This window comes from Pteronotus mesoamericanus, unplaced genomic scaffold (assembly GCF_021234165.1).
Source record: "Pteronotus mesoamericanus isolate MK-2021 breed Mesoamerican mustached bat unplaced genomic scaffold, CSHL_Meso_final contig_1018, whole genome shotgun sequence".
Taxonomy (NCBI): Eukaryota; Metazoa; Chordata; class Mammalia; order Chiroptera; family Mormoopidae; genus Pteronotus; species Pteronotus mesoamericanus.
The window spans coordinates 2,035,824-2,052,962 of record NW_026555002.1 but is presented as its reverse complement, the minus strand read 5'-3'; the positions used below and the strand labels follow the sequence as shown (position 1 = coordinate 2,052,962).

Genomic DNA, 17,139 nt, shown 5'->3' with positions numbered 1-17,139 from the left:
TCAGGAGATGAGTGTCACCCCGTGAGGGTCCCGAGAAGGCAGCGCGCCCCCCCCCACCGCCCCCCAGGTCTGCACGCCGTCGCTCGATGCGGCCGTACCCAATTTCATTTCAAGAAGATAGTTTTGTGGGGCCTTTTTTTTTTTTTTTTTTTTTTTTACAGCTTTAAAAAATAAGTTGAGGAATTTAAGTCTTAAAAAAAAAAACTGAATAGCTACAGGTAACTGCAAAAGATGATATTGGCAGATGCAGCAAAAAATATATTTCTACAGAAAATTGGATTTTGCACATAAAACTTAGTAATACTAACAAAGACAGGTCATTACCAGCTTTAAGCCAAATAAGCAAACTCAAAGAGAGGCGCTGTCGGTGCGGCGGGCGGCGGGTGTCTCTTTTTTTGCGACGTGTAAATCAGCTTGCGCAGGGCGAGCCCACTTCGGATTCGCTCGCACCTTTCCCCTCGCACCTTTCCCCTCGCTCCCGCGGCGGGAGCGTGGCTCCCGCCGCGTAATTTACAGTCCGGTGGCAAGGTGTGTTTACGTTTGAGCTGTGCCGCGGTGCGGCTAACGAGAAAGACGCGGAATTTATAGTCCCCGGTGATTGATGGGGTTACTGCCTCGGTATTAATTGAAATCCGAGGGATCACAGCTGCGTGGGCTGGCGGCAGGGGCTGGGGGGGGGGCGTTACCTCAAGTGCACGCAAACTCTCAGGGGCGCGCGAGCGTCCAGAGGACCCTCTTCCTGCTGACAGTCTGGCTGGAGGCAGGAACGGGTGCTCCTTGCCCGGGCGCAGGTAATTACACGCACGCAGATACTGACGGCATTTGCGCCGTCCCCTCCTCGTGGCAGGCGGCTGGGCGTGCTGGGGGGAGAATTAAATACTGCGGCGTTTTTTAAATGGCTCTAAAATTTTACACGTATCATAATAAAATTCTCTATGGCTACTCTTTGCTAAATAGTCTCTGGACTATTTAAGACATTAGGGGGAAAAAGACTAATAATGGCAAAGGCAAGCCTGTGATATTAGTCATTTCCTTAAAATTTCCACCGGTTGTATTTAAGCCGGGTAGGTCTGAAGTAATCTCAGAGACCTTTCTTTACCTGTCATTTTTAGATGCACCATTCCTGTTGAAGCTCAGTCTTGTGAAAATGTCTAAATTTTCCCATTAAGTGCTTAAAAAGTAATAAAACTAAAGTCATTAGACTTCACTCATCAGAGCTGTACCAGGAGAAATATTCTTCGGTGCAATAAATCTGGCCACGGGTTCGACATTCATATCCCTGGATTCATTCCCTGGAAATGGACGTTTGAAGGTAAATTGCTTAAGTAGGGCAGTTTAAATTTTTAATACAATCTTATTGTAACTGTTAGCAAATGATTAAAGTGCAAAGGGGACTTATATGTTTTGTAAGATGTATAATAAATGTTCTATGACGCCTCTGCTGTGCTGAATTATCGACACTGTGACAATACAGCACTTGTGAAGGCCAGAGAGGCGCCCCCAAAGAGTTGAGCCTTTGACAGAGACTAAATCGTGCCCTCTGGATGCAGCCGTCTTTTCGGGGACACTTGTCCCTTCCTGTGCTCACAGTCTTTCAGGTCCTAGAAGCTTCGGCACACTGAGGGGGGTCCCACATGGCCTTGAGCCCCAACCGAGCCAGCCGGAGCTGCTTTGTAAAACTCACGAATAGAAGTCGCTGTTTCTGTCCCCAAGCTGCGCCAGGGCGGCAGCTTTCCGCCAGGTGCCTTTGTTCCCTACCGGCAGGCCCGCGGCTTGTAAGGAACCTGGCAGCTCGGGTGCTCTGCTGACTCTAGCCAGTGACCCAGGGCACGTCCTCTGACTGTCGCTGTTGCGCGTTGTTGACCGTAGGTTTGTGGCTAAGCCCTGGGATCAGACGGCAGGGCGCCCCGCCGGACGGGGGCTTCGCTGAGGGTGCGGAGCTGGGCGGCTGTCCTCTGTTTTGTGGACGTTGGCTGGAAGCCATTGTGGGGCGGACTTGAACACGTCGGAAGGGTGGCCGCGGCCGCTGGGCGGGCTGACCTCGTTTTACCGCGCTTAGCTTTCTGGGACGTCACAGATGTGGTTTGCTTGTTTTTTCACAAACTGAAGGTAAACCCCTCACCAGCAGCAGCAGCAGCAGAATATTGTGGCTCGCTTTATTTTAATAGCTCACACCCAGAACCCCCAGTATGTGCGAGGTCCGCCTGTATGCTGCCCTCTCCTTTGCCTTTTTATTTTTTTGATCATCAAGAGACGAATATGTGAAGACAAAGGCAAAATACCTTTATTATTTTCTCTCTCTCTCTCTCTTTTTTTTTTTTTTTTTTTTTTTTGGAGGAAGGAAATAAATACCCAAATTTTCTAAACTGTCTGTGGCATCATTTAGCGTATTAAATTTCCTAGGCTGTGATTTCCCTTTTACCGAAGTGTCTCATCCACAGACATTTTTCAGGCGTCTGCGATGAAGAGAGTTCCTTTCAAATTACTTTCTCTGATTCTTGGCACAGAGACTAATGATTTGGGTTATTAACTAGCACAAACTTGAGTTCTTTTTATCTATCCATGTGGGATTCTTTTCCCCCCTCAAATTGCATTTCCAGAGGCTTGGCTAGGGGAGCTTGTGGGCTGAGGGGCACCCTGTTAGTGGGCAACATGCGGTGCCCCCCTCCATCTGCTGCCTTTGAATAACTTAATGAGAGTCCCCGTCGGTCCCTTCTTCCTCCTCCTGCCCTTTGGGTGGCGCTGGAGGTCAGCGCCACGTGGCTGATTCTCACAGGCCCAGGAGAGGGAGGCCCGCCGGCCGCTCAGCCCGACACGGGAAGGGAAGAGGCGTATGTGAGTATTCAACCTTTTAAACTGCTGGGCTGCACATGATAACCTTCGTGACCGGCCGGGGTGTGTGCAGGTTGAGGTGTGAGAATCTAGTCTGCTGTTCTGTGACTTGTTTGCAAAGCGCCCTCCAGGGGTTTTTATGTTCCCCCTGAGCCTGAACCACACTGCCTCCCAGGACAACACTCCTCAGCGCCTTGTCAGTGACGGGCCTTCCTTAGGGCGGGCTAAAGCGAGACTTTTGGGTGAGGAAGGGAGGCTTCTCGGCTTACGGCCTACAAAGTCACTATAGCCTTTTGTCCACAGCTAACACATACACACCAGGTCAAATACATTGAGAGAACGGCTCAGTGTTGTAGCAACGCTCCTGATGATCGGGTCGGGCAGGGCCCTCGGGTCCTCGGTCTCCGGGCTGCGGACGGGTACCCACCTGGGCCTGTTAGGAGCTGGGCTGCACCGCGGGAGGTGAGCTTGAGTGTAATGCACTTGAATCATCCCGGTGCCCTCCCCCCCTCCCCTCCTCCCCACTCCTGGTCCACGGAAAAGCCGTCACGCACAAAGCCGGTGCCTGGTGCCCGCTGGGGTAGGAGACCACCGTCTGCTCCCAGGACCCGCGAGGGAGGGTGGCGAGGGGCCGCTGAGTTGCACTGGGAAGGGGCAGCGGCTGTGCAGCCCCCTCAGCGTGTGAGTCTGTGCCTCGCCAGGCTGGGGAGGAAGTGAGCATGAACGCTCCTTACCGTGGACGCGCCAATGGAGTGTGGCACCGCGTGCAGGGAGGCGCGCGACAGAGACAGCGAACGGTCTGTCTGCCTGAGGTTCTCCGACAGGCAGGGCCAGCCCGGGGGGCAGGGGACAGGGCGGGGCAGAGGCCCAGGGGCGCCCCAAGCAGGCGGGCGTGTTCTGGATCTTGGTAGTGACGGGTGTTAGGTGGCATTCGTCGAAACTCATGGAAGGGCCGACGAAGGTTTTTCGATGTCGTGATATGGATACTTATTCTCCAAAAAGGAACCTTAACCCGATAACGCAGGATAATTATGCCCATGCTGATTGCGTAAGGGGGGGTGAACTGATGTCCACAACATGTTTAAAATGCAACAAAAAAGTTGACGGACAGGTGGGTGGTCATGTACCAAAGCACATTCCGCAGCGCGTTACAGAGACAGAGCCCAGGGGGTGCGGACACCGGCCTTCACGCAGGTGCCTTCAGCTTCTAAAATTTGCAAAATTATGGGGGAATCAAAACAGTCGTTAATCCATTTACAATGTCACTGCAGGTATTTCACGTTAAGATGGGTTCATATAAATAGAATTTAAGGTGAAAAGTTCCCCACCCACGGTAGGGATGTGCAGGGTAACTCTGGGCTCTAATTTTTTTTTTAAATGAGGCTTCCCAGAATTAAAATGCATGCATGACTGTTTTAAGAATCTCAATAATTTGTAGAAACTGGAGACAGCAGACAGGGACAGTTTGACGTCGTCACCATTACTAAATCACAGCAGATTACAAATTCAGAAATCAATCAGCATTCTCTGCTGAAGTCTAATTAACACTTAAACGTTATTAGTCGCAAGCCTGCGAGATCGTGATGGGCAATGACCTCAGGTATTCTAAATGTAAATAAAATGAGATTTAGATCCCTTTATTAATTACCTGAGGTGCTGTGAGTAATTACAATGGCAATTGATAAACTTAATTTCTTGTTAAGGAAAAAAGAAAACTTACAAAAAGTTTCTCAGCACTGTCAGCTTAACTCTCCAGTAACCATGATCTGTGGAAAAGAACTGTCTTAGGTTCTGTATTATGTAGATGATGTATCATTTCTTTATTTGGGACCCCAAATTCACGCCACTTAAAATCGCCTGCCGCTGCTGTCACATCACAAAAGGCAACGCTCTCGCCCGGGAACTGCACCCATTCGCGAGGGCGGGTTCCCGGGTGAGGGAGCCCGTTAACGAGCAGTAATTGATGGGTGTGGGCAGAGCCCTCCAAGACTTCACGCACAAAGGCTGCTGAAGACCAAGTGGAAATCTGTTCTGTCATCTCATCCTTCTTCCTAATTGCATCACAATACATCGTGTAACCCAACCTGTGTGTCACTGTCACTTCCCCGAAGGCCTCCGCGCAAGGGGCCACCGCGGCGGCCGGTTCCCCGGGGACCGGGCGCCAGGGAACGGTTTCCTGAGGCCCCAGCTACGGCCGCGCCTCCCCCGCTGCAGGGAGAGAGAGAATGTCTTTTCCTAGGGAGAGCGTCGGAAGGAGGATTATTTTTGGAAATAGAAAAACAGCGACAGGGCGAGTATGGACGTCCACGTTTCGTAAAAGGTGCAAGGTTCCTGAGGAGGCCGTGCCTCTGACAGATGGGGCCGCAGGCGTCGCTGACCCCCGTTCCTCCGTGAGCAGGTGTCTCTCCAAGGAGGAAGCGAACTAGACCTGATAAATTGGGCTAAGCCAGTATGAATCAAACTCTATCAGTTTTTAAAAAGAAAACCAATTATTGTACTTGACCGTATTTGTCTCAAGATTGCTGATTCCGAAAATCTGCTTACGGCTTTTTGATGTCTGTTCTTGTCTCTCATTTTGGACCCTCTCCATCCTTTGTCTGCATCTCCACACCTTTGTTTAAATCCTCGCGTGGTTTCTGCGGTGTGGGTGGTTCCAGTCCGTCAGTTCTGCGTGGCTTGCTCTTCTGTGGCCCCTCGCCTTCGCTCACGTTGTATGAAAGCCCGTACGGCAGCCTCTGCTCAGCCAGCTCCGTCTTTGCAGGTTGCCTCCCTCCAGCATCGCTGCGGGTGTTGGCTTTTCTCCCTCCTCTTCACCCGTAAACCGTGTCAGCGTGTTTTGTGACCCGTCACTGGTCCTTTTTAAAAAATCGTGCACCCGAAAGTTGAGTCCTGGGCCTCCCAGGTGCAGAGAGACCTTGGGCCCCGCACAGACCACCGCCTCCCCGGGGCGAGCCTTCGCCTTCGGGTGTGTCAGAGACGCTTCTGCTGGGGGAATCACCGGCTTCCGCTTCCAGACAGCTCGATGAGTTGAGAAGAAGTGACAGGTTCATTTTTCCCCTCTTTGTTTAAGCCATTTATCTTGCCGATCCTCGCCTGCCATCTAAATTGTATTGCCCATTTATTGGGGGACGCGTTGGCCTTGTCTGGGAAGATGCTGATTTGCATCCGAGGTGAGAATGAGTGAGTGAGGGAGCTCATTGCCCCGGGGCCTTTGGCCCAGGTCTCCTCGGGTCCAGTCGCGGCCTCGGGGGGCTCCCTGATCCATCCGTGTTATGTCCACGTCGACCTGGCTCTCAGTGAGGACGCTGTCGCTCCCGGAGTGCAGCGCGTCGCTCCCGGAAGGCCTTTGGTGGACGCTCTCCGCACACCTTCCTGCGTTTCGGGTCACCCCACCTGCGTCACAGCTGCTTCCCCTCTCTGCCGCCTCACGCGCGCGCACAGCTGCTGCCTCCTGGAGGTGGGACGGCAGCGGCGCAGGCCGGTGTCCTGCGTGGGCGGGGACTTGGCCCTGCAGGCTCGGAACCCAGAGCTGTCCTGCGGGAGCGCGAGCCTTTCTTTCTCCAAGGGCCTTTTTAGGGCTTGCCCCCCCTGTCACTTAGCGGCCACACCCGCGAGGAAGCAGCCCTGCCCGGATGAGGCACCGAGTGGAGGCTGTGGGGGATCCTCGGCCAAGGTGGAGGGGCGCCCTCCTGAGAGCTTAGGATAGAAGGTCGCAAGCGGCCGTCCCACGGGGCGCTCCGCGCGGGCGGCCGGGAGGTGAGTATAGCATTCCGGCCCCTCGGCCGGTGTTTCCCAGCGACGGGGCCGCAGGTCTGTGTGGCTCCCACAGTCCGCCGCCCCCGCGCAGGGCCACCTGGCACACGCCTCCGTGATGTGGTGAAGGAGTAAACAGTGAGGGAGGGAGGGGCGCCACAGCGCAGTGAAGGTGCCTCCCTCCCTGCCTGCCCCCCGCACCCGCCCACAGGGAACAGGGGCCGGGCAGACGTGTGGCGTGGCCACAACCGTTCTGGGACCCTCCTCGGTCAGGGGCATCGAAGCTGCGTCCTCTGGCCCATGCGTGCCTCCTGACCTCGCCTGTGCCCGAGGTGTGGCCGTAGGGGAGGCGGGGGCAGGTCAGGGGCAGAGCCGGTGCCTCCCGCCTCCCGCCTCCCCTTTGTCCCTCCTGAGGTCCCCGCTCAGTGGCCGGGCAGCGCGAGCTGGCACGAGTGTGCTCGGGACTGGGACGCGTCAGGAGCACGAGTCCGGCCCAGCAGGTGCCCGCCTCTCTGGACAGTCCCCGAACATGGACGCCCAACGCCAGATACAACTGTGTCCTTTCTCACCCTCTGCTCCTGAGGTCCAGAGACACAGAATGGCCCTTCAGGCCAGGGTTGGCCCGGGGTGAAGAAGCCCCTTGTCCCTGAGCGTGGCGAAGGCCTGGAGGGGTTGGAGATGTCCGGGGGGGGCGGCATGCTGAGGGGACACCCAGCTTTGGGGGCCTGCATGGGGAAGGAGGGTCGATGGGGCCAGGGCTTGGCCTGCGGGGCTGGAGCCGCGTGTGGCGGAGAGTGCAAGGCTGAGGAAGACCAGGCAGCGCGCGTGTGCGTGTGCGTGTGCGCCAGCGGGGGCCGTCGCCGAGGGCCCCCCAGGATGTCGGAGGCCAACTGTGCGTCCTGTCTGTGCTCGGGGCGGACCGGAGCCTGAGGTGCAGTTCTGGGGGGACTCCAGGCGGTGCCACACAGAACACCCCCCTTTCCTCGAGAAGAAGCGCTGACGCGCAGAGAGCCGCCCTGCGGCCACGCAGCCATGGTGGCCGAAGGACGTTGGACCGTGAGGCGTTGGCGTGAATGCCGTCTTCGTTTTCAGAGGGCAGGTGTTGCGGGCCTGTGGGTTTCCCGCCCGGCGGCCCAGAATCCCCGCAGGTGGTCCGCGTCACGGCGCCTGCCGCCCGCCAGTCCAGGGTCTGGGTGATGGACTCGGACACCCCAGCGGCAGCTCCACAGGGGCTCAATCTTAGGGGCTTTTGTGCTGTGAAAAAACACTTAAAAAAGGAGTGTGCACTTCCTGCAGGGTGATCTGATGTCCCTGTTGCCACAAATAATAACTTTGTAGCAGAATTGAGTTGACACGTGGAAAACGCCAAATAACCTGCATTCACTTCAGCGAGTTCTTTCCCTTCTGCACTGCACACTGTTTCGCTTGCTCTGCAAGGAAAAGGGGATCCAGCAGCCCTGGACACGGGAGAAATGTCCCCTCATTCTCAGATTCTCAAATTAATGTCAGCAGCCGTGACTTTGCTCCGTCCTGAAGGTAACTGTTTATTACACTCGGCATTTAAATCCCCGATTAATAGGAGCAATTAAACAATAGCTTCATTTCCAGCAAATTAACAACCCTAATAGGTAATTGCGACATAAATGAAGATAAATTTGTTTTAATACAACGAGATAAAAAGAATACAGACAAGAACTGAATCTCAGATGAAGAATTCAGACTTCATTACTTTGTGGAAAACTCGAACACTTCACTAGAAGAAATTAAAGTGAGTTTGGGTTTTTCACCGTGGCCTGTCTTGGACTAGGGTGCTTTTTTCTTTTTGCTATGGCAGAAATGGTGTCACATTTCTGTGCTCTGGCCCAAAGAAAGCGAGTCACGAAGGATTTCCCCCACGGAGCCCTTTCTCCTCAACAGTCGCGTGGGGAACGGGGCCCATGAGCGGCGGGTCCCTGGCCGGGGCGCCCCCCAGGTGTTCGCTGACAAGGACCCGAAGAGCAGCGGTGGCCCGGAGAGAGCCTCCCTCCTCCCCGCCCCCCGTCCCTCCTGGGCCCTGTGCAGTCAGAGGGCGCCTGCCCTGCCTCAGGAGTCGCAGTCACGGCCAGGGAGCTCTCCCGGTGGCGCGCAGTGCGCTCTGGTGAAATGCAGGCCTGCTCGGGTTGGACCTGCGTTGAGGACGGCAAGCGCGGTGGCCGTGCGAAGGGCGGCTTGTGAGGTGGCCAGCCGGGCGGCTGCAGGGAGGTGGCAGCAACGCCACGGTGGGCGCACCGCCAGGCGGGGCCTGTGTGTCCCTGGCGGTCACTGTGCCGACGTGACCCTGTGACCTGCATCAAAGAACGGGGGTCCGGCCGTCTCGCACATCCTCGTGTTTCGGGGACCAGACCTGGGGCCAGGTTAAAGGTCCAAGTCTGCTTTGTAAGGATTTAAACCCGGGTTTCGCCAAAATGACGTCACTGAGCTCCTGTCACCATAGAAGGACTTTCTACGTAGTTGTGTATCGCCGGGGATCAGCCTGGAATTCCACACCCTGCGAAAGGGGCGGGGTCACAGCCGCTGGGTCAGGAGTGAGAGTCCCCGACACAGCACCTGTGTGCCGCTCTGGGCTGCATGAGCGCAGGCCCAGTCCAGACGCCGGTGGCTCTGTCACCAGCACGGCCCCCCTGCCCTCCCGCCAGTGTCCCAGTAGAGATGACCTGCAGACGCCACACTGGGGGCCTCGTCAGTCGCCCTGGAGTAGTTTGGGTGCCCGCCTGTTGCCTCGAGGGTCAAGTCCACACTTGGAAGCCACCTTTGCATCTGAGACCCTTAGAAAGTGTTGCCAGCTCCCCTGTCAAGCTTCTCCCCGCCCCCACCGGGGACTCGGTGCTCGTTCACTTACCCGGCGGCTCGCGCTTGTGGAGGGCCGGGGGCGTGCTGGCCCCAGAAGAGCAGAGAAGGTGAGGTGCGTGGCATTTCAAGGAGACCTGGAGGCCTGTTGAACGGGCCCGCGGCCCCGGGGTGTGAGCTGTGCCTCCCAGCGGGCAGCCCGGCGGGGCAGGATCTACACAGAAGCGTGTGCCGGGGTCCCCATGCGGGGGTCCCTTGTGTGTGCTAACTGTCGTTAAGCTTCAAATCACCCAGGAGACCTTCAAGAACGCACCCCGCCCCTTTTCATTTTATTAGTTTTTTTGGCACAGCTTCCACCACACTCAAAACAGAGAGGATCCGGAAACAGGCCCAGGAGAGGGGCACGGGGCTCCCCCCGACGCCGAGTACGCCCCCTGGAAGACTCATTAACTTTGAGATTTCCACGGTGAGGAAAATTCCACTTCAGACCTCCATCCCTAAGTCACAAGTTCAGAACTACATAGATAATTTGGTAATTAATTTCTTCTTAATTAATAAGATAGTTTAATGATCACTCAACTGTAATTTAAAACTGAGTTGAGACATTAGGGGATTTTTTATTTGTTGCTGGAAGATTTACAATTCCTGGTGGTTCTCGTTATTTACGGGCGGTCTCCGGTGAGCCCTGCCCCCACCTGCCTCCCACGGAGGGGCCTCTCAGTGGGAGCTGCAGGACACACCGCCTTTGGGTGACAGCACCCACCCGAGATGCAACCCGCCGTGACTCCCAGCCTCAGGAGTAACAATGTTTTCGTGGAGTAAGATGAGAGTCTTGAGCTAGTTGATTTTCCTAAGTGTGTCTATGATAACATTTTAAATATTTGATTAGATTTATCGCTCACACTTCCACCCCTATCTAGCGTTGCTTATGCAGAGCTGGGGGTCTCCCCCCAACCCCGAGCCGCGCACCGCCTTTCTCCTCAGCTGAACGAGCATCCTCTCCCTCAGGTTTGGCTTCATTTACGCCGGGGGTCCATTCGGTGCCTAGTTGTGGCTCTTCAGTGCCAGGGAAATCTGGGTGCTTCCCCCAAGGGCCCCCCCAGCTACACCCCCACTGGCATCCCCAAGGACCCACGGTGCTCACGTGGCAGAAGTGGCTGTGGTAAAGGATGGGGTGATGTCCGGTGTTAAACGGCAGGTCATTACAAAGCTTCCCAGTCACTTAGATTCCCAGGCTCCAGTGGGCTGGCCCGTTGGGGGCCCTGGGGCCCACCTGCACAGAGAGGAGGCTGGGTTGCAGGATGGGAGTAAAGGACACGTGAGGGCAAGGACGAGACCACGCGGAGGAGCGCCGTAGCGGCGGCCCCGTGGCCCTGTCCGCGAGGGAGAAACCGGGGCTGCCGCTGGGGCGGGGGGCTTGCCTCCAGGGCGGGGGCTCCTTGGGGCGAGAGGCCAGACCGCGCCCCCTTCCCGTGCCCTGCTCCAGCCGCCGCTGGGCTCACAGGGTGGTGGGGGGCACCGCGGAAGTTCTCGCGAATTGATTAATTCGAGGCAATCATTCAATCCGCAGAGGATGTTGTGCTGATTAAATTCACTAACGTATATCGGACTGTGCCAAAAACGTCATGATCATTAATGAAATTAAAAAGTGTGATCTGTGCTTAATTTTGGATGTGGTGGTGCCAGCTGGCACCACGCGCACGGAGTCTCTGAGGCGGCCCCGGCCCCCGTCCGGAGCCGGAGGCCAGGCCCCGGTGCGCACGACTGCGGCTCTAGTCCGGGACCGTTGGCCGCCCCCCGTTCGCTGAGCAGTTTCTACCCACCAGGCCCTGGGGGCCCAGGGCGAAGACTGGACTTGCGTCCCTTGGACAAGGGAGGTGGGGCCCTCCATGGGTGTGTGAGCATGTGTGCCTGTGAGTGCACACGCATGCCCCCACGCTTAAGTCAGGCGTGGGTGGAACCTGGCGCTGGCCCCACTAGCACCTGTGGGCATTTGGGGGGTGGGGCCTCCCCTGGGCCGCCAGGGTGGTTAGGAGGGGGAGCCTCCCAGGAGAGGCGGGGCATGTCCTGGGCAGGGCCGGCTGCCACCGTGACTCGTGTCTGGTCGGGCGTGGGCTGTGAGGCTGGGGTGGGGGCCGTGCTGGGTTTTGAGGGCCTCCTGTTCTCCCTCGGGGTCCAGGCCGGCTCAGACAGAAGACCAAAGGCTTGGCCCCGGGGCGGCCATGCCATTGCTCAGTGACAGTAACACTGCCCTGGAGAGCTGAGCTTGTCCGGGCTTCCGTAGTGGGCACCACGGTCAGGTGGGCTTGCCCACCAGGCTCCCGGTGGCGAAGCGCCACTGTCCCGCGCTCCGGGCACGCAGGCCCCCGAGGGAAGGGCCTGAGGAGGGACGGGCCGCTCATCCCGGCTCCCCCGTCGGAGGTCGCTTCTCCCATTCTCAGGAGGCTCTGTCGGAGTGGAAGGAAGCCGCAGGAGCGGAGAGCCCGCCTCCAACCACGGGTGCCCGCTTTGCTGAGGAATTGAGGTGGGCGTCCGCGCTGTGGCGGGGACTGTCGAGCTCTAAGGAGAACGAAGCGATGGGACACTGTGCCTTGGAAAGGGTCACCCGCAGTGTGTGTCTTTGGGGGGCAGGCAGGGGACTGCTCCTGTAACCAGCCGTGGGAAGATGAGGCCCGGGACCGAGGCGGTGGCGGTGAAGGTGAGTGTAGAGGGACTCGGGTGGCAGAACCTGCAGCCTGCGATGTGTGCCCATCCATGAGGTGGGGGCGGGCACGGGCAGCAGAGTCGCTGGAATAGCAGGCTGGGGGCGGAGGCTGGGGCTTGCGCCGTCGCGGGAGCTGTGCGTGCTGCCTGGAGACACAGTTCTAGAATGCAGGAAGGCCTGGGGGGGAGAGGTTGCCGGGGAGCACACGGGGAGGCCGGCCGGGAGCCCTCAGTGAGCGGCTCATGGAGGAGGAAGGGGGGGCGGAGGAGGACACGGGGCCTTCAGTGCTACGGCCGGAGGGGGGTGTGCGGGTCAGGAGGGAAGCAGCAGTGAGGCCCAGGGCCACCCAGCGCACAGGTAAGACACCACCTCTGGGCGGCGACCGGTGACCAGTGGCCGTGGCAATGGCAGCCTCTGCCGCAGGGGCTGCGGCCGCCAGGAGAACGGGAGGGGACGTCAGGGACGGCCCAGCTGCCTTCAAGAAGGCCGATGGTGAAAGTGGTGTTGGAATGGGCACCGGCTTCCGCCCCGGGTACCAGCCGCCCCATGGGGCCTCGGTTACCTGTTACCCAAGGAAAGCTGAAGGGTTGTGGAGAGAGCGAGGGGACAGAGCCAAGGGACCCATGGCCCCGGTCCGGGAAGCAGCGGCATCTCGTGGGCGCGCCGGCAGGGAACGCAGGGGTCCCGGGGCCCCGCGTCATGAGCAGCCGCGGAGCCAGGCCGTGCCTGAGTCCCTCCTCCGCTGCGGGTGCCCCCTCTGCCTCGATCTCCTCCCCTGTGAAGTGGCCCCTTGTCAGAGTGAACCGAGGGCAAGGCCGGCAGGCTGCTGTGGGCGCACGGCGTGGGCCGGGCCTGCCTCCGGTGCGGCTGGGCCTAGTCTTCCCTCTCCCTGCGAGTGGCGGGGGTGCCCGCGCGGCGTCCACACAGGCGGACCTGGGGGCCTAGGGCCCGCTCTCACCGCTCAGTGCAGGGCGCCGCCGTGTGTCCTCTGTCCGATGGGAACTGGGAAATCTGTGCAGAAAGTAAATATAACTCTCTGCCTGTGGCTCGCATTCTTAAGCAAACTTTAAAATTGAGGCACAGAAGTCCGTATGTAGGAAAGGATGCTTTTAAAATGATCGCGAAGCCGTCACCCAGGTCAAGGGCCCCGCCCCCGGTCCCGGGTGCTGGTGGTTTGCTTGCTTGGTTTTGAAGTTGATACAGCGTGGGTACAGATACGGTCGAGGGGTCAGTTAAAGGGCACCTGTCATGTTGCGCCCAAGTCCCGTTCAGAATTGTGGAGGAGGCGGCTGCTGCAGCGCCACTAGCGCGGGCCACCAGGAGGCTGGAGCGACAGGCTCGAGTCCGGCAACAGACAGCGAAGGTCTCAGGACAGGCCGCTGACACCAGGCCATGCTGCCGCGTCACTCGTGAGGTGGCGTCATGGGAACGTGTGTCACCGAACCTGAAGAAACACCCTTCTCAGTGATGAGGATTTCCTATTCTTTTAAGAAACCTCAAGTATGTGCTCCCGTTTAGCTGTTTCATTCATTCATGTGTGTTTATATAAAATGGTACCTACTCATGGGTTGAGTGATCAAATGCAGACAAAACTCAGCGATGATAGAAAGTGCCCGTAATCTGCGGGGATACTCGCGTGTTAAATCTGTTGGCATTTAACTGGTCAGAATGTCCCGAGGCGACAGTTCGTGGTTCAGGCTGCCCTAGAGCAGTGCCGCCCCCATTTTCCTCCGCATTGTTGGCGGGCGGGGGGGGGGCGGTGCTCGCCCACTTGCATAGCCCCTCTCACCTCTCGGAACTCACCCCGACTTCTGTGAGGTCCTTGGAGGGGCGGGCCCTGGCAGGGTCTCAGGTGGCGGGGTCACCTGAGCTCTAGCCCACGCAAACGGTCCGCCCGGACGAGTCTCCGCGAAGTGCACAGAAGCGCGGCCACACCCGGTCTCACAGCGGTACCGGCTGGTCAGCGACCTGCGGTTCACAGGGATCCCTAGGTTTGTTGTCACTGGGAAGGAGGAGGTGCCACACCTGACCCAGCAGTCGCTTCGGCCTCTCCTTTCCCTCTTCCTGGTTGTCTTCCTTCTTAAGTCCTGTACTTGCCTTGTCTTCTGCTACGTTTTCCCTGCTTTGGCGGGTTATCCTGTAGTCTGAGGCAGTCTAATTTAGAACAACAAAGTTGCGAATCATTTTTATTCTTCCATTTGGGTAGGGGCCTATGTGAGAACAGTTATGGAAAACAGAACAAACGTGAGTGAAGTTAAAAAACGCTACCAGTTATGAGAGTGTGTTCTATCACATTTATTACAAAAAATGCTGCTGATGTTTTGCAGCAAATGCAGTAGAACAGTAACTAAGTGGACGGGATTTTCGTACTTACCCAACGGTTCAGGCTTTGTCCAGCCCTGTCCATTGTCTGACACGAGGCTGTGGGACAGAGGCGTCCTGTCCTCGAAGCTCGTGAGACTGTGCCTCCCGGCCACCAAGCGGGAAGGACGGAACCTTCCCTTACTTGACTCATTTTGGAAAGCCGCTCAGATCTCTTTGCAAAGAAAACGTAGGGAAACGCGCACAGAGCTCCGCAGGCAGCCCCGCCCTGCCTAACTCGCATCTCTGCTTTCCGGGTGAGCTCTAGGGTCAAATTCCTCTGGTCACACCACTGCGTGGTAGCTCTGAAGCTGGCAGTAGAATAAAAATGCGTTAAAGCTGATCGTGAGAAACCCCCTTTGGCTCCCTGCCGCCCATCCCCCTCCCCCAAGAAATAAATTGGCGTTCACCAAAACAGTCATGATTCCAACTTAATGTCCTTTGGTCTTTGGGATTTCAGTTCACCCCCACGACACATGCCTTACAGCTGTTATGACCTGATCTTAGATTTTATTTTTGAGTGCACCTAATGATTTATAAAATACTCTAATACACGTCTTCAAAGAAGACCCCAGATCAATATGCCAATGGTTTTGGAATGACGGAGTGCCGCGCTATTCCTCTGTAATTTAAACATGATTAGCTGATGAAGGTTATGATCAATACACTACGGGAAGATAAATTAATTGATATCACCCTTTCAGGATGATAAGAAGCCTGTTGGAGGTGGGCCGTCCCTAATGAAGCTGCTGCCTCGTCTCCGGGGGCCATTTTTTATATGTTGCGTTTTCACTTAATCATATTTGTACTATCATTCATTTACATGAGAGCCATATGCTCGGGACAGGCCAGTTCCTTCTTAAAGTTGTGTTCATTTGGAGGAGAGACAGACTGTGGACGCCCCGCGCGCCCCTCCGCGTCCCAGCCTATTGCGGGGGGCAGTGAGGAGTTCCTTGCGTGTGTGTCGGCAAAAGTAGCAGCTGTCCGGGCAAACCCAAGGATTGAATGTCATTGCACTTAATTACAGCTGGTCCCCAAAGACACACATCTGTTCAAATAAAAGCTGCACCTATTCTGCTGTGGGGACACCTATTGGTGTAGGAAGAGCTTTCTGATCGTTGACTTCCTTTCCAATTAAACCCAACGAGCTTTATCAGCGAGGCTGTTTGCCACGAGGGGTTACGGCTGGTTGGGTTCAGCTTTGTATTGATTAAGAGAAACTTTGGATGTGTGTAGCAATGTATTTAAATAAAAAAGTCTTTGATGTAATTACATGTCTTTGAATAATTCTGTGCAGTAGCTTGTAAACTTAAGAGTAATTCTGTAGGCTATTCAAAAAATAGACTTGATTTTTCATGGGGGTTTGGTTCCATTACCCTGTCTTATGTAGGATTAGTTTTTGCTGCAAGTAACGGCGGGGGTTGGGGGCATCACATTATTAGAGTAATTTAAACAAGATAGGTGTGTGTCTTTCCATTTTGTGTTCAGGGTCTCCGACGTGGTCTGTGCAGGGTGCGGAGGCCCGGTCCCCTCTATCGCACGTGCCACCAAGCATGGCGTGTGTCCCCAAGGTGCCTGCCAGGGCCGCCTAAAGAACATGTGTGCTCTTCAAGGAGCAAGGAGGAGAACGACAGAGGCAGGAAGTGGCCCGCCACCTGCCCCTCTGTTGTCACCCGCTGGCTGGAGCTCGTCCGCCCAACCACGGTCAGCTAGGGCGCGGCGGCTCGGAGCCAGCAAGGCTCCGGAGATGTTGCGGCCGCACCGGCGGTCACGCGCCCAGCTGACTGTCACGAGCTCTGTTACCGTGGGAATAGGGGGCTACACGCAGGGGCCGCCGGCGGTCCCCGCCATGCGCCCCGTGGCTGGACGCCAGCCTCACGCAGGTTTCCCTGTCTCCCCGCCCCCTAGTTGCGCAGAAGATCGTGGCCACGAGGAAGAAGCAGCAGCTCTCCATAGGACCCTGCAAGTCGCTCCCCAACTCCCCAAGCCACTCGTCCGTCTGCTCCGCCCAGGTGTCCGCCGTGCACATCAGCCAGGTACAGGGGCGTGGGGGGCTGGGCCAAAAGGCACGCCGGGGCCGCGGGCCCATGCCTGTCTGCCACGCCGCCAGCCAGCTGCCAGGTGGATTCCCTTTCTGTTTCCAGCTTTCTGAAGAACAGCATGCTGCTAATTGGCTTCACGCTTTCTTCAGAAACACCATGGCCAGGTGGTTTTTAGGGGGAGCCTGGAGCCTTGAGCCTTCCCCGTGGGCACGTGGCCCGTGTTGAGGCGTGCTGGCCACAGGTGGGGGGCGGGGGCTGAGCACGCCGTCCTTGCTGTCTATTTAAATCACCCCGTGCCAGCCCTCCTCCCGCCTCCCTCGAGGTGGGACCGTCACGGGCAGGTGTCGGCAGCCACTCTCTCTGTGTGCCCAGGTTTGGTGGCAGCCCTCAGTCCAAATTACCGCGTCTCCAAGGCCCTGTAGAAACTGTATTCCCATAGTGACGTTTGCTAAATTACTTATTTGGGAATAAACAAAATAATGGTCACATTGGAAATTAATCAAGACCTCTTAAGGAGGCGTGGCTTGTGCTTCCCGCACACGTGTTCTGACGAACAGTTCTGGGGCAGGTGTTCTGGGGCAGTTTTTAAAGAGGCCACGGGCAGGCTGCAGCTTCTAGAGG

At 56.8% G+C, this 17,139-nt stretch overlaps 1 protein-coding gene across 4 annotated transcripts in view; it reads left to right on the top strand.

Annotated features, from left to right (window-relative positions):
- AGAP1 (ArfGAP with GTPase domain, ankyrin repeat and PH domain 1) overlaps window positions 1-17,139 on the top strand; it is a 415,191-nt gene that overhangs the window by 178,368 nt on the left and 219,684 nt on the right. For all 4 annotated transcript variants that reach the window (XM_054571257.1, XM_054571253.1, XM_054571255.1 and 1 more), the window contains one exon: window positions 16,385-16,512. In XM_054571257.1, coding sequence (XP_054427232.1) covers window positions 16,385-16,512 — 128 coding nt within the window. The remainder of the gene's footprint in view (window positions 1-16,384; window positions 16,513-17,139) is intronic.